We start from the raw sequence: 13569 nt of genomic DNA, 5'->3' as shown, positions 1-13569 counted from the left end.
TACCATGGCACATTAACATGCACACACACAGGCAATAGTGTGTACCACGGCACATTAACATGCACACAGGCAATAGTGATAATTTTAAAATAAATAAAAGAGGGATTATGGGCTGAGGATGTATCTTAACTGGGAAATACTTGTCTAGCATTCATGAAGCCCCCCCCCCCATACAACATTAAAACCATGTGTGGGGGACTAGAAAGGTGGTTCAGTGGTCAATTCCCAGCACCCACGCGGTGGGTCACAGCCATCTGAGATACCAGCCATTGGAGATCACACACCCCTTTCTGGCCTCAAGAGGGCACCAAGCATATGTGTGGTACACAGATATACTTTCAGTCAAAACACCCATATACAGGAAAATACAATCTAAAACTAAAAGGTGGGTGGTACATGTGGGTGGTACATGCCGATAGTCTCAGCACTCAGGAGCTGGAGGCGGGAGGGGCGCGAAGCTGAAGGTCCGGCTCAGCTACATAGAGAAGCAATGGCTGCTTCAGAAATAACAGTCTTAACGGAGAGATCCCCACACTGAGGCACTCCCACAGCAACAGCTGCGGCCCTGGGGCGGGGCCCGGAAAGAGTGGCCCACGTGATAGGAGAACAGTTCCTGGGGTGCAAGCCCCAGTTTGTTTGTCTGACTTCGGTGGCTTACTTATCGGCTTGAGCTGGTGGATGCTGGTCCTCTTGCTCCTCTCTGCCTGAGCACTGCCACAGAATCACTGCCCTCCACTGTGAAGTGTGGCTGAGTCTCAGTTCAGAGTCTCTCAGTACATGGGATACTTTACTGCCAGCCCTGGGGACAGTGCGGGCAGCAGTGTAGCTCTGACAGGGCATGAGCTTGGGATCTCCTTCAGAAAGACGGACCTCTGCTGGGACGCCATTACAATTGCCCATCTTCCTAGCATTCAGGAACCATCTGTTTATGCTCTCTCTGACCCTTCAGAGCCCTCCTGTGCGTTCCTGCTCATGACCTTACACCACGCTGCCGCTGAATCTATCTCTGCGTTGCCTCGGTGTCGAAACCATAGTGATCTCTTTTGGGTTGGGTTGGGATGGGTTTCTGACAGAGGGTCTCCCTGGAGCCCAGCCTGGCCTGAGGCTCACTAGGTAACTCAGTACTGAGATTATAGACACCTGCCACCAGGCCTGACTTATCTCATGGACTCCAATGTCAGGAGGACATGTTTTTTTGTTTGTTTTCCAATTTATATCCAACTTTCTAATAGATAAGGCCATCATCATAGCTAGGCTTATTATCACAGCCTGTGACTCAGGAATCAGTTCACTCAGGAGAACCACAATGTCAGGGCTAGCCTGGACCTCATAAAGAAAGCTTGTCTCAAAACAAAAACAAAAATAAAAAACCTGTCTAGCCGGGCAGTGGTGGTGCACGCCTTTAATCCCAGCACTTGGGAGGCAGAGGCAGGCAGATTTCTGAGTTCGAGGCCAGCCTGGTCTACAGAGTGAGTTCCAGGACAGCCAAGGCTACACAGAGAAACCCTGTCTCGAAAAACCAAAAAAACAAAACCAAACCTGTCTGGCCGGGTGTGGCCCTTGGATACATGTACCTTGGATGCTGAGGCAGGAGAGTAGCTGCTGGTTCCAGACTACAGGAGTTTGGGCTACAAAATGAGACCCCAATCTGAAAAATAAAGAGAAGGGAGGGAGAGAAGGAGGCAGGGAGTGAGGGAGGCAGGGAGGAAGGACAGTTTCAGATTCGGATAGTCACTGAATCACTGAGTGATCTAGGAAGCATTTCTCAGGCTTCACCTCGGTCTCTGTGAGTGTGGCCTCGGTACCTGCAGAGAGAGAATCACCATATAGCTGTCAGATGGTGGACTGCTGGGATTGCAGCAGTGGCATCTGGTTTGTTGTTGTTGTTGTCATTGTTGTTTTTAAAGTCAGGTTCTCACTGTGTAACCCTGACTGGCCTGTAACTTCCTGTGTAGACCAGGCTGGTCCTCAACTCACAAAGATGAGATCCTCCTGCCTCTGCCTCCTGAGTGCTGGGATTAAAGGCGTGAGCCCACATCTGCTTTTTAAAAAGTTTCCTATGTGAATCTCATGGTCAGATTTTTTTTTTATTTAGCTCAACTTATTGTGTCTTTTCAAACTCATGATTTTTAAAAATTATGTTTTTAATATAGCTTTACATTTTATTTTAAATATTTTAATTAAAAATAATTACATAAAATTAAAAAATTACATTATTGTGTGTTTGTATATTATGTAGGCATATGTGTACCCAGGTATACATGTGCGGTCAGGGAACAACTTTTGGGAGTCAATTCTCTCCTACCTGTAGGTCCTGAGAAGAACTGACCTTAAGGCTTTGACTGTTCTGGGAACGTGGTCTACCAGACTCCAGCTGCACTCCTCATTATGAGACTAAATGTTCTATTAGCTACCATCAAATACTAAGTTAAGCCTGCTTCAGTAAAGTTCGCAGAAGGGTTGGGGTGGTTCAGTTAAGAGAACAGTTGCCTAGCATGTCTGAATCCCTGGGTTCCATAAGAAAGGCAGGTGCACTGGGCAGTGGTGGCGCACCCCTTTAATCCTAGCACTTGGGAGGCAGAGGCAGGCAGATTTCTGAGTTTGAGGCCAGCCTGGTCTACAGAGTGAGTTCCAGGACAGCCAAGGCTACACAGAGAAACCCTGTCTCAAAAAACCAAAGGGGGGGGGGGCGCGAGGAAGGCAGGTGCACATGTAGCCACAGTCTCCTGCACTCAGAAGTTAAAAGAGGGGCGTCAGAAGCTGAGGGTCATCCTTGGCTACAGAGTGAGCTGGTGGCCAGCTCAGACTTTTGAGACTCTTATCTCTAAAGTAAAATAAAGTTCACAAAGAAACAAACTAAGTGGAACACTCACAGAAATGTAGGATTTAAAATATCCTACACCATAGAAATATTCTACAGCATAGCCTGTTTCTCTTTCAGTGCCAGTGTCATTGGGCACAGTGTCCTACACCTATAATCTGGTATCCAGAAGACAGAGGCAAGAGTCCTGGACAAGTTCAAGGCCAGCCTTGGCTACATACCAAGTTTTAGGCTAGCCTGGCTGTCTTAGCTAGGGTTTCTGTTGCTGTGATGACCAAAAACAACCTAGGTGAAAGGGTTTATTTCATAGAACTCTTAGGTCACATCCATCACAGAGGGAAGTCAGGATAGGAACTCAAGGCAGGAACCTGGGAGCAGGAGCTGAGGCAGGAGCCATGAAAGTACGTTGCTTACTGTCTTGTCTATATGCAGCCTGCTTCTTATACAACTCAGACCACCCACTCTAGGCCAAAGCCCCACTGAGCCCACCCATAGCAGTCGCTAACCAATTAATCAATGTCCCGAGAGTTGCTTATAGGTACCTGGGTAGAGGTGTTGAGGGTTCTGTCCCCACACAGCGTGAGCTTGTGTCAGGTTGACAAAAGAACCAGCTAGCACACAAGGATGCATAACAAGACTTTGTCTCCAAAGGAAAAAGGAAAAACAGACAGGGATCAGAAAATAAAGATATTATGATGTTATTTCAAAATTAAGCATGATGATACATGCCTGTAATTCCAGTAATGGGAGACAAAGACAGGAGGATCTTTGCAAGTTCAAAGCCAGTCAGAGGCCTTAAGAGCCTGTCTTATAACAAGCAAACAAACAAATAAAAAAAAAAATCATTGCAAACAAGTGTAATGTACGAACTTTGATTGATTATAGTTTGGAAAAAAAGCTGAAAACCATTGAGTGGAGCCTGGCTGTGCCAGGCATGATGGCTCATGCCTCTAATCCCAGCACTCCAGAGGCAGAGGCAAGACACTCTCTGTGAGTTCAAGGCCAGCTTGGTCTACAAAGGTAGTCCAGGATAGCCAGAGCTACACATAGAAACAATGTCTCCAGAGGGGAAAATAAAACAAAACAAGATACTGTCTGCTCTTCCAGAGGACCTGGGTTCAATTCCCAGCTCCCACAGGGCAGCTTTCAGTTGTCTATGACTCTAGTTCTAGGGCATCCAGTGCCCTCTCCTGGCCTCCTCAGGCACTGCACAAGCATGATGCGCAGACAGACCTGCAGGCAAGAGACCCACACACATTTTTTCTTTTAATTAAAATAATTAAAAATATTGGGCTGAGGCTAAGACAAGGACTAGCTAGAAGATACTAGGGAATTATCTAACTTTTCTAGTTAACTTTCTGGGCTGGCAAAGTGGCTTAGGAAATAAAAGCACCTGCTGGGAAGCCTGACATGAGTTTGATTTCCAGAGCCCACGATGCAAGAACCAAGCTCTGAAAGCATCCTGCTCTCACCCCGCCCCGCGGCCTGCGTGCCCACAGTCCCTCTCACGTAGACACACAGTGATAATGATCAGTAAAATGATTTTTAAAAGATGTTTCTGGTTAACTCTCCTGGTGTAATCTCAGTGATGTGGTTATGCAAAAGAATATTCTCTACATACAAGTGAAAACCGAGGGGAAACAGTCTGCTGCCAACAGTGTGCCCCAGCCAGCTCCTGATGGTGACTATCAAATGTTTTAGAATTCTGTGCTCATGGCAGCTTGGAGTCAGCCATGATAGGTGTACCACAGGAATCTTCAAATGCTACATGGAGAGCTAACATACAAGCTTACTGCTGCCTACAGCCCCTCCCGCTCCCCCTCATCTTACAGAGTCCAGGCTGGCCTTGAACTCCTTATCCTCCTGTTTCCAACTCCTGAGTGCTGGGATGCTGGGGTTACAGGCATAGACTACCACACTCAGCACTGGAGTTTTCAAATACTTTATAATTAAATTTTGTTTTGTTTGGGGGTTTGCTTTCTTTTGTTTGTTTGTTGTTGTTATTTTGGTTTGTGTTTTTTTCTTTTTTGTATTTTGTGAGGGGGCAGGTGTTGGTTTGGTTTTGGTTTTGAACATAGGGTTTCTCTGTGTTGCTCTAGCTTTCCTGGAACTTCCTCTGTAGACCAGGATAGCCTCACACTCAGAGATCTGCTTGCCTCTGCCTCCCAAATTCTGAGATTAAAGGTGTGTGCTGCCATTACCACCTGGCTTATAATTAAATTTTGAAGAAAAAAAAATTTTTTTGCCGGGCGGTGGTGGCGTACGTCTTTAATCCCAGCACTTGGGAGGCAGAGAGGCAGGTGGATTTCTGAGTTCAAGGCCAGCCTGGTCTACAGAGTGAGTTCCAGAACAGCCAGGGCTATACAGAGAAACCCTGTCTCGAAAAACCTAAAAAAAAAAAAAAAAAAAAATTTAGCCTGTTTTTCAGAGCCATGCTGGGCCCTGAGACCTGGCTCTGCCAGCTGTGCCGTTCTCGGCTGTGTTCCTCCCTGCACTCTGGCAGTGTTCCTCCCTGTACTCTGGCTGTGTTCCTCCCTGCACTCTGGCAGTGTTCCTCCCTGTACTCTGGCTGTGTTCCTCCCTGCACTCTCTGCTGCTCTCCACTGCTTTCTCCCCTGCAGTCACCTTGCTACTCTTGACCCTGCGTCACATCAAAGCCCACTCTGCAAGACTTTCTGGTATCTGTCCTGGTTGACGCCGTCTCCCCTGCCCTGCACCCATACCACATCGCTGCCATGGTATCGCTGCATTTCAGTTCCTCTTTAGTTAACTCCTGGTCCTTGAGCAGAGAGGACATGACTCTCACATGTGGTGGGTGCCCCTAGAGCTCTTAGGAACTCAGCATTTGACTTCTCTTACAGACACCCACATGCCTGCAGTTGCCAGCCTAGAAGTCTAAGACACTGACTTGTCCAGTCCAGGTCCAGGAACACTGCAGCACTAAAAAGAGGGCCACACTCTCCTACCAAGTGTCTTCCGCATCCGAGTCCAGCCACCTTTGAGACAGTAGATCAAGCCAAAACTGATTGGATCTGATTAGGTGGAATGCCATAGTCAATGAAAGCTGAGGCCTTGGAGGGAGAGCTAAGCAGGCTAAGCTGTAGCCATGAGTGTAATCAAGGATTTTACTATCCAGTAACCTGTGCTCTCATGCAGCCCCCCCAAGCATCCCCCACGGAATTGATATGATCTTCACTTAGAACCAAGAACAGTTAAGTGGCTTCCCTCAAATGGTGGAGCTACAATAGAAACTTGAGTCTGGGCCGGGCAGTGGTGGCGCACGCCTTTAATCCCAGCACTTGGGAGGCAGAGGCAGGTGGACTTCTGAGTTCGATCGAGGCCAGCCTGGTCTACAGAGTGAGTTCCAGGACAGCCAGGGCTACACAGAGAGAAACCCTGTCTCGAAAAAAAAAGAAAGAAAGAAAGAAACTTGAGTCTGACTGTGCGCTCAGTCATTCCCAGGAGACTGGGGAAGCCTAGGCCAGTCTCCATGTGGGTGCTCGCTCAGTCATTCCCAGGAGACTGGGGACGCCTAGGCTGGAGCAGTCTCCATGTGGGTGCTCAGAATGTAAAGTTTAGTAGAAAGTGGCTCTACAGGAGAAGGCAGCAGAAAAACGTGGCCTCTGAGGAGGATGGAAGTGCATACTGTAACCCATCTCGTGGGTGGGGGAGGCTGAGACAGACTGTGAGTCACTGTGAGTAGAAGCCAGCCAGAGACTGTATAGTGAGTAGGCCAGGCAGAGCGAGATGCTGTCTGCTCTGCCCCTTCCCCCAAAAGTGTGATGGCTTAGCAGGTAAAGACAAGCCTGATAGACGTTTGAGCCCCAGAACCCACATAAAAATGGAAGAAAAGAACCTGACTTCATCACCCACAATTTGGTGGCTATGTGCATGCATGTGTACTTGCACACACACACACACACACACACACACACACTGTAAGAAAAGCTGAAATGTGGCCTCTTCTGTCTATTATCCTGAGTCACTGAGCTTCCCTGGACCTCCGACCCCTTGATTCTGTAATTGGAGTAATATACCAGCATATATTTTTATTCATGTTTTATGCATTATACAGTATGTAGCTTAAAGTCTCACGGGGAAGTCAATACATGAATAGAACATTAAAGTACAGCACTGTAGTAACGCTGTACTCTAGTACACACAGGATACTCCAGAGGGAGAAGAGCAGCCAGGCCTGGTACCATCATCCTAGGTCACTGAGTGCCTTCCACCCAGGTCAAATCTGGGTGCTTACTAGGAGTAGAAAGACAGCCCCAAGGGAGCCAGTGTGTCAGCTCTGGAAACTGCAGCTAGTTCCCCTTAATACATGAGCGAAAAATAGAAGGGAGAAAAATGAAGCTGGCGAGACTAGAGAGAGAGCTCTCATTCCCCCTGGGGAACCTGAATTGCTAAGGCTGTTGGAAGGCAGTGACAGATTTTAGATGAGCCTATATTTGCATGTATAAACCTTTTTGGCAGTGTGGTCTGGTGGATGGAGTTTGGGAAAGCTCCTTAGGATGTGAAAATAACCCAGCTGGGGAAGATGAGAAGCCAGTGTAGCACAGCAAAAAAGTGGAAAATCCAAGAGCTCAAAGGAGCTGCACAGATGGATGTGTACTCACTGACTGTCAGTGAGAATGTCCACATCTGATCCCAGCGATGGCGGTGGCAGCACAGCCCTTTAATCCCAGCACTCGGGAGGTAGGTAGAGGCGGGCGGCTCTCTGAGTTCCAGGACAGCCAGCGCCTTCCTGGCAGGATCCAGGTCAGAGAAACCCTGTCTCCAAAAACAAAAAGGAGATATTCACAGCACTGGCAGGAGAGGCTGTAACGCTCTCTGCTGTGACTCAGGTATCCAGGCTGAAGAGGATCTCTGCTGTGTGGCGGTCCCCAGGGCCAGAGGGAAAACCCTAGAGGGATTCTCATGGTCAGTCCATGCTGCAGCCCATCCGTAACATGCGTCTTCCATGACTCATAGACTGGGTCTTGCTACCTGGCCCCACCCACTCCCTAAAGGTCAGAGGAGTCAGCAGTGAGGGAGACTTCTAAAGCCATCACTGAGAAGACTGTTGAACAGGACAAGTTCAAAAGGTGAAGCCTTTTCTAACTCTAAATATAGTGATTTTGTTTACTGTTTTTATGGTGGTGTTGTTAGTCACTTGTCGGGCCTTGTGCACGAGTGCAGCCAGCTGCTGTGGAAGCCACAGGACTGGAGTTACAGGCGTTGGGAGCCACCAGGACCGAGGATAGTGCAAGCCAAGGCAAATCTGCAGCCCCCTCTTTGTTTTTGTGTTTGTTGATTTGTCCTTTGAAATAGTGTCTTGCCATGTAGCCCTGGCTGGCCTCTAACTCAGAGAAATCCACCTGCCTCTGCCTTCCAAGTTGGAATTAAAGGTGAGCACTGCCTGTGCTGACCCTGTGGCCCTTCCTTTCTTACAGTCACAGAGGCTGACGTCAGGCTGCTGGCTAGTGAGGACCAGTGCATTTGCAAAATGCTTTGTTCCATTTTCCCAAGGAAAATATTTCGGTTTTAAATAAGTCATAGTCAGATTTAATACTATATGTCTTTCTTGAATTTTCATTTTGATTATTATGTCAACATAAGGTGTTTTAATTTTTTTTTTTTAAGTATGAATGAAGATGTTAATGGAGGCTTTTCCCCCTCTCCCGCATAAAATATCAGGCCACTGAATTCCAAATGCGGGAGACATCACCGCTTGGCCTTCATTACTGCCTTCCCAGCGTGAGACTTTGTGCAGATCAAGGGGCGGGTGTGAGCAGAGGAGTAACTGGGCTGATTGGAGCCTATTGTGCTGGCTTCTGTAGCCTTAGGGAGGTGATGGTGCCTGGAGACCACCTGGAAACATGTCCTCTTTCTCAAGACGAGAGCAGAAATACTGGATTTACATGTTTCCTGTCCCCCACCCCCACCCCAGTTAAATTGTGGTCCTCACTGTACAACCACAACTGACTTATTGTGCATTTATTTCTTAACAGTTGCGAGAAACAATCAAAGCTGGCAAAGGTGTGACTTCAGCTATTGACCTGTGTCGTTACCATGGAAACAAGGCACTAGCGGCCCTGGAGAGCTTCCCTCCCTCAGAGGCCAGATCGGCTTTAGAAAACATTGTGTTTGCTGTGACCAGATTTTCATGACACCAAATTAAAAAGACACTATTGTTCCTTAACTGAAAAACCCAGAAAATGAGGTGGACAGGAGAGCTTTTCGTGATGAAAAAAGTAACGTGTTTAATGACTTTAGAAATATATATGTATTTTGTTCCTGTCCTTTATCTCGTGCTTAATGAATCTGTCCTTTGGAACCACCACAAACAGACCGAGAAGGGAAAGGTCACGCGGTTTTCACTTGTCACGCCAGAGCACACTTGAGGCTGCAGCAACAGAAATAATTAATGAGGCTCGCTCCTGTGACCTCAGCAAATGGACAGGAAATAAGTCCTTATTGATTGGACCAAGCCCGGGATGGCGCCAGGGCGGTGGCTGTGGTTTTCCTTCCAAAGAGGACAGAGCAAGCTGTAGCTGCAGGTGTCAAGCGAAGCACTGGATGCCAGCCAGGGGAGACACATCGAAACTGATGGCCAGTCTATTGTAGTGGAGAATAGCGAGATTTGTTAAGCAGAAATCTGTGTTGCCTGCTGTCTTGAAATCATGTCTCTGTGCATGTAGTGTGAGAGCCCTGTGCATCCTCATTTCTATCTGATTTGGGAGAGGTGAAGGAAATGTTCAGTTGCCAAATACTTGAAATTGGATATTAAAGTGTTACCAAGTGTTGATTCGACTGTATAAGAAATTGTCTGCCTTTCTTTCTTAAAGATCAAATTTAGGACACATTTCAAGCTAGGCATGGTGGCACACACCTTTAAACCCAGCACTCGGGAGGCAGAAGCAGGTGGATCTCTGAGTTTCAGGCCAGCCTGGTCTACAGAGTGAGTTCCAGGACAGCCAGGGCTACACAGAGAGACCCTGTCTGGAAAACAAACAAAAAAGACACAATTCAAAGGCCAGGGTTTTTTCATTTCAAAAGCAGTGTATCCACTTATGATACTTTGTTTAGGAGACTCCCTCTGGTTTTCACAGCTTGCAGAAATGTAACTGTAACACTGGGACTGGTTGGTAAGAGTTTTGTTTTAGCCTCACAATGTCAACTTTGGATCTTGAGCCACAGACATTGAGTTACAGAAAGAACACTCACATAGGCCTGCGATCGGACTCTGTCTCCGTGTGGTCGCAGACGATACCCGTGGTTTGCACAGATGCAATCCGAGATTCCCGTTGACAAGAAGGCTGAATTTACTTAAATGATCTCAACGGAGACTCAGCTGCCTTTCCTCCTCGTGTGTGTAATTACAGCCCTATCTGAAGACAGACAACACGGGAAGCAGATTGTGTTACCTGCTGCACTCGAACACTAGGAGAAGTCATCTTAGTTCAATTCCTCCCCCGAAAAGTTCCAACCAGGACATGTGGCCCATGGTGAGGAGAAAGTGTAAGCCCACAGAGGTTAAGCTGTAAGAGAAGTGACGGTCACACACCCACAACATGTAGATTGACCATAGAAAACGGCACTCTGCTTGAACCATGTCTTCTCTGTGAGCATGGCTTAATTAGTAACTATGGTGACAATGCGACAGCTCTAGCCAGGTTCTAATCGTTAACTTCCCCGAGGAGGAGCCCGGATGTGCAGCTGAGCGGCTATACAAGCGAGGAGTCTTCCCTTCCTCCCCCATATCTGCTTCACTGTGTGGCCATTCAAAAGTCACTCCCCTCTCACCTCAATTTCCTCTCCCGTAACAAGAGATGAAAGGAGGTGAGTGAGTCCCTCCCAGGTTTGTTTGTGAGTGACTGTCATGCTGGAGTGGCCACACCTGCAGTCCCAGCACTGGGAGGCCGAGGGAGCCTGGCTAAGCTGCATAGTGAGTTCAGAGGCCAGCTTGGATGAAACAGACCCTGTCTGAAAACATACAAAGTTCACCATTTCTGACGACCTAGGAAAAGTGCTGCATCAGCTCCCAGAGGAGGGAAGGGGGACCTTGGAAGCCTCAGAGACCGCTAACACTGAGCTTCTGGCCCAGCTTGCTCACATGACCTAAACCGTTCCACCCGCCTTACCTGACACGTGACATGCTCCTGGATTCTGTGGCTCAACACCCATCTTTGCTTCTTTGGAGCCTTTCTGCCTCTCTTTTATCTTCCAGCAACTTCTGTGACCTCTATTCTGCCCCCTCCTTTAAAAAAAATATAGAGTCTCAAGGATCACAGACTGGCCTTGAACCCCCTAGCTAGCAGAAGATGGCCTTGAACTGGTATTCCTGGCTGCCTCTCCCAAGTGCTGTCTATATGCACTGAGATCCAGCTGTCTCCACCCTACAGCGCTGGAGTTACAGGCACACGCATGAACACCGCCAGCCATGGACAGGCATACTGGAACAGGAACTCAGCATCTCACGCTTGCAACAACACAATGCCTTTACCTGACGGGCCATCTTTCGGCTCCGCACCCTGTTCTTGAATCTTCCCTTTCTTCGTCACTGGCTATCCATGCTCCCTTCTCCCCATGCCTCAAGTCCTTCTCTTTACCCTGTTTGTCTCCTCCATTCTCTCTCTCTCCCCGCTTTAGAAGAAGCCATCTTGCAGGGTGGAGTGGGTGGTACAGGCCTTTAAAGCTCAGCACTCCAGAAGCAGAGGCTGGCAGAACTCTGACTTAAAGGGCAGCCTGATGTACAGGGTGAGGTCCAGACCAGTCAGTATTACAGTCTGACTACATCCAAAAGTCAAAACCCCAGAAACCCTTACAGTCCATTGGGTTTGTTTGTTTGTTTGTTTGTTTGTGTTTTTGTTTTTTTTTTTGGTTTTTTGAGACAGGGTTTCTCTGTGTAGCCCTGGCTGTCCTGGAACTCACTCTGTAGACCAGGCTGGTCTCGAACTCAGAAATCCACCTTCCTCTGCCTCCCAAGTGCTGGGATTAAAGGCGTGCGCCACCACTGCCCGGCTTGCACTACCCTCTCTTAATAGCTTCAGGGTCACAGGCAGACCCCTAAAGGACACCTGCAGAGCCCCTGAGCCCTGTGACCAAGCTCCAAGAGACAGTCTATCCTAGACATTTTGATTGTATTTCTCCAGAAACTACAATACAGAGCCTCACTAGTGCTAAGGAGTGCTCTGCTGGTGAGTTACATAACCCTCGGCCCCCAAATCTCTTTCATATTGTTTGAATTTGGTTTCCTTTTTTGAGACAGGGTCTCAATAAAGCCCAGGCTAGCTGTGTAGCCAATTATGATCTTGAGCTTCTGATTGTCCTGCCTCCACCTGGTGAGTGCTGGGATTGCAGACGTGTGTCCCACATATGGCTTATGCAGTACTAAGGAGGATAGGACTTTGTGCTTGCTAGAAGCAATGGGGAAGCGTGTCGTTCACTGATGGGGATGTGGATTAGCAGTAGAGTACAGACTAGCTTTCTCAAAGCCCTGAGATTCAACATCCAACGCTAAAAGAAAAGTGGGTGGGGCTGGGGGCGTGGCCCAGAGGTTTAGCGTACTGGCTAACTGGGACCTAGGTTCAGTCCCAGTACCCCTATGGTGGCCCACAACTGTCTGTAACTCTAGTTTCTGGGAATCTGAATCCCCTCTTCTAGTCTCCACGGAGACAAGGCATGTGTGTACATAGCACACGTACATGCAAACACTCTTACACATAAAGATAAATAACTTTTTTTTTAAATGGGCCTATGGCTCAGTTAGTAGATGTTTGCACAAAGCCCTGGTTTAATTCCCAGTATCCAGTGAAACCAGGCCTAATAGTAAACTCCTGTGATTCTAGTATTCCGGAGATAGAAACAGGAGGATCACAAGTTCAGTACATAGCTGCACAGTAAGTTTAAGGACAGCCTGGGCCATTTGCAATCCACTGCCATTTTATTTGTGTCTTTGAGATGTTTTTTCTTCACTTTCTTTGGCTTTTAGGAGGTTTGGGTTTTTTGGTTGGTTGCTTGGTTGCTTGGTTGCTTGGTTGGTTGGTTTAGTTTTGTTTTTTAGACAAGGCGTCGCTGTGTTTTCCAAGCTGGCCTCAAACTCATGGCTGTCAATATTCTTGCTTCATCCTACCAAGCCCCGGGCTTACAGGCCACACTGTCATATCTGGCTTCTTCCAGCTTACTTGTCAGGAATGTTTCTTTGTATGTTGTGATTATGGTATGGACTCCACCCTGGGTCCTCCTGTCTCTATGTACATTTTTCCATTGCATGCAGGCTTCACAGCTGTTACTAACAAGTATTAAAAGGCTAGCCTCTGCTACAAGGTGAGCTCTAAAAGCTAGCCTCTGATACAGGACATGTTCTGACCTGATACTGCCTTAGTGGCACTGGTGGTATGCAAGATACCGCTGGTCTGCATCCGTTCCCTGCCACACCCACATCTTCCATCTCAGAATCCAGTGTCTTCAGACCAAAGAAGCATTCTGTCGGCTGGCCATAGCTTCTCGTGGCCAGCACCATTGAGAAGTCATTCTGTGGGATGAGAAGCCCCCTTCACTTCTTCAAAGACTTAGAAGGACACTCTTAGGGTTTGTTCAAAGGGACACAAACAAAATGATCTTTGATGTAAAATTGTTCATGCTGCAAATATGTGAGCTTATTCTGTTGTTGCTATTTTTGCCCACTCTCTTCTGCTGCTCCTGCTGCTGTTCCTGCTGCTCCTGCTGCTGCTCCTGCTGCTGCTCCTGCTGTTCCTGCT

At 47.7% G+C, this 13569-nt stretch overlaps 1 protein-coding gene across 2 annotated transcripts in view; it reads left to right on the top strand.

Annotated features, from left to right (window-relative positions):
- The window catches only part of Pdss2 (decaprenyl diphosphate synthase subunit 2), a 231586-nt gene extending 221962 nt beyond the window's left edge, over positions 1-9624 (top strand). For both annotated transcript variants that reach the window (XM_028769082.1, XM_028769083.1), the window contains one exon: positions 8818-9624. In XM_028769082.1, the coding sequence (XP_028624915.1) occupies positions 8818-8976 (159 nt within the window). In that variant the 3' untranslated portion in view covers positions 8977-9624. The remainder of the gene's footprint in view (positions 1-8817) is intronic.
- The last annotated feature ends 3945 nt before the right edge of the window (positions 9625-13569 follow it).

This window comes from Grammomys surdaster, unplaced genomic scaffold (assembly GCF_004785775.1).
Source record: "Grammomys surdaster isolate TR1022 unplaced genomic scaffold, NIH_TR_1.0 190, whole genome shotgun sequence".
NCBI lineage: Eukaryota > Metazoa > Chordata > Mammalia > Rodentia > Muridae > Grammomys > Grammomys surdaster.
The sequence above is the reverse complement of the archived record's forward strand: the minus strand, read 5'-3'. Positions and strand labels throughout refer to the sequence as shown.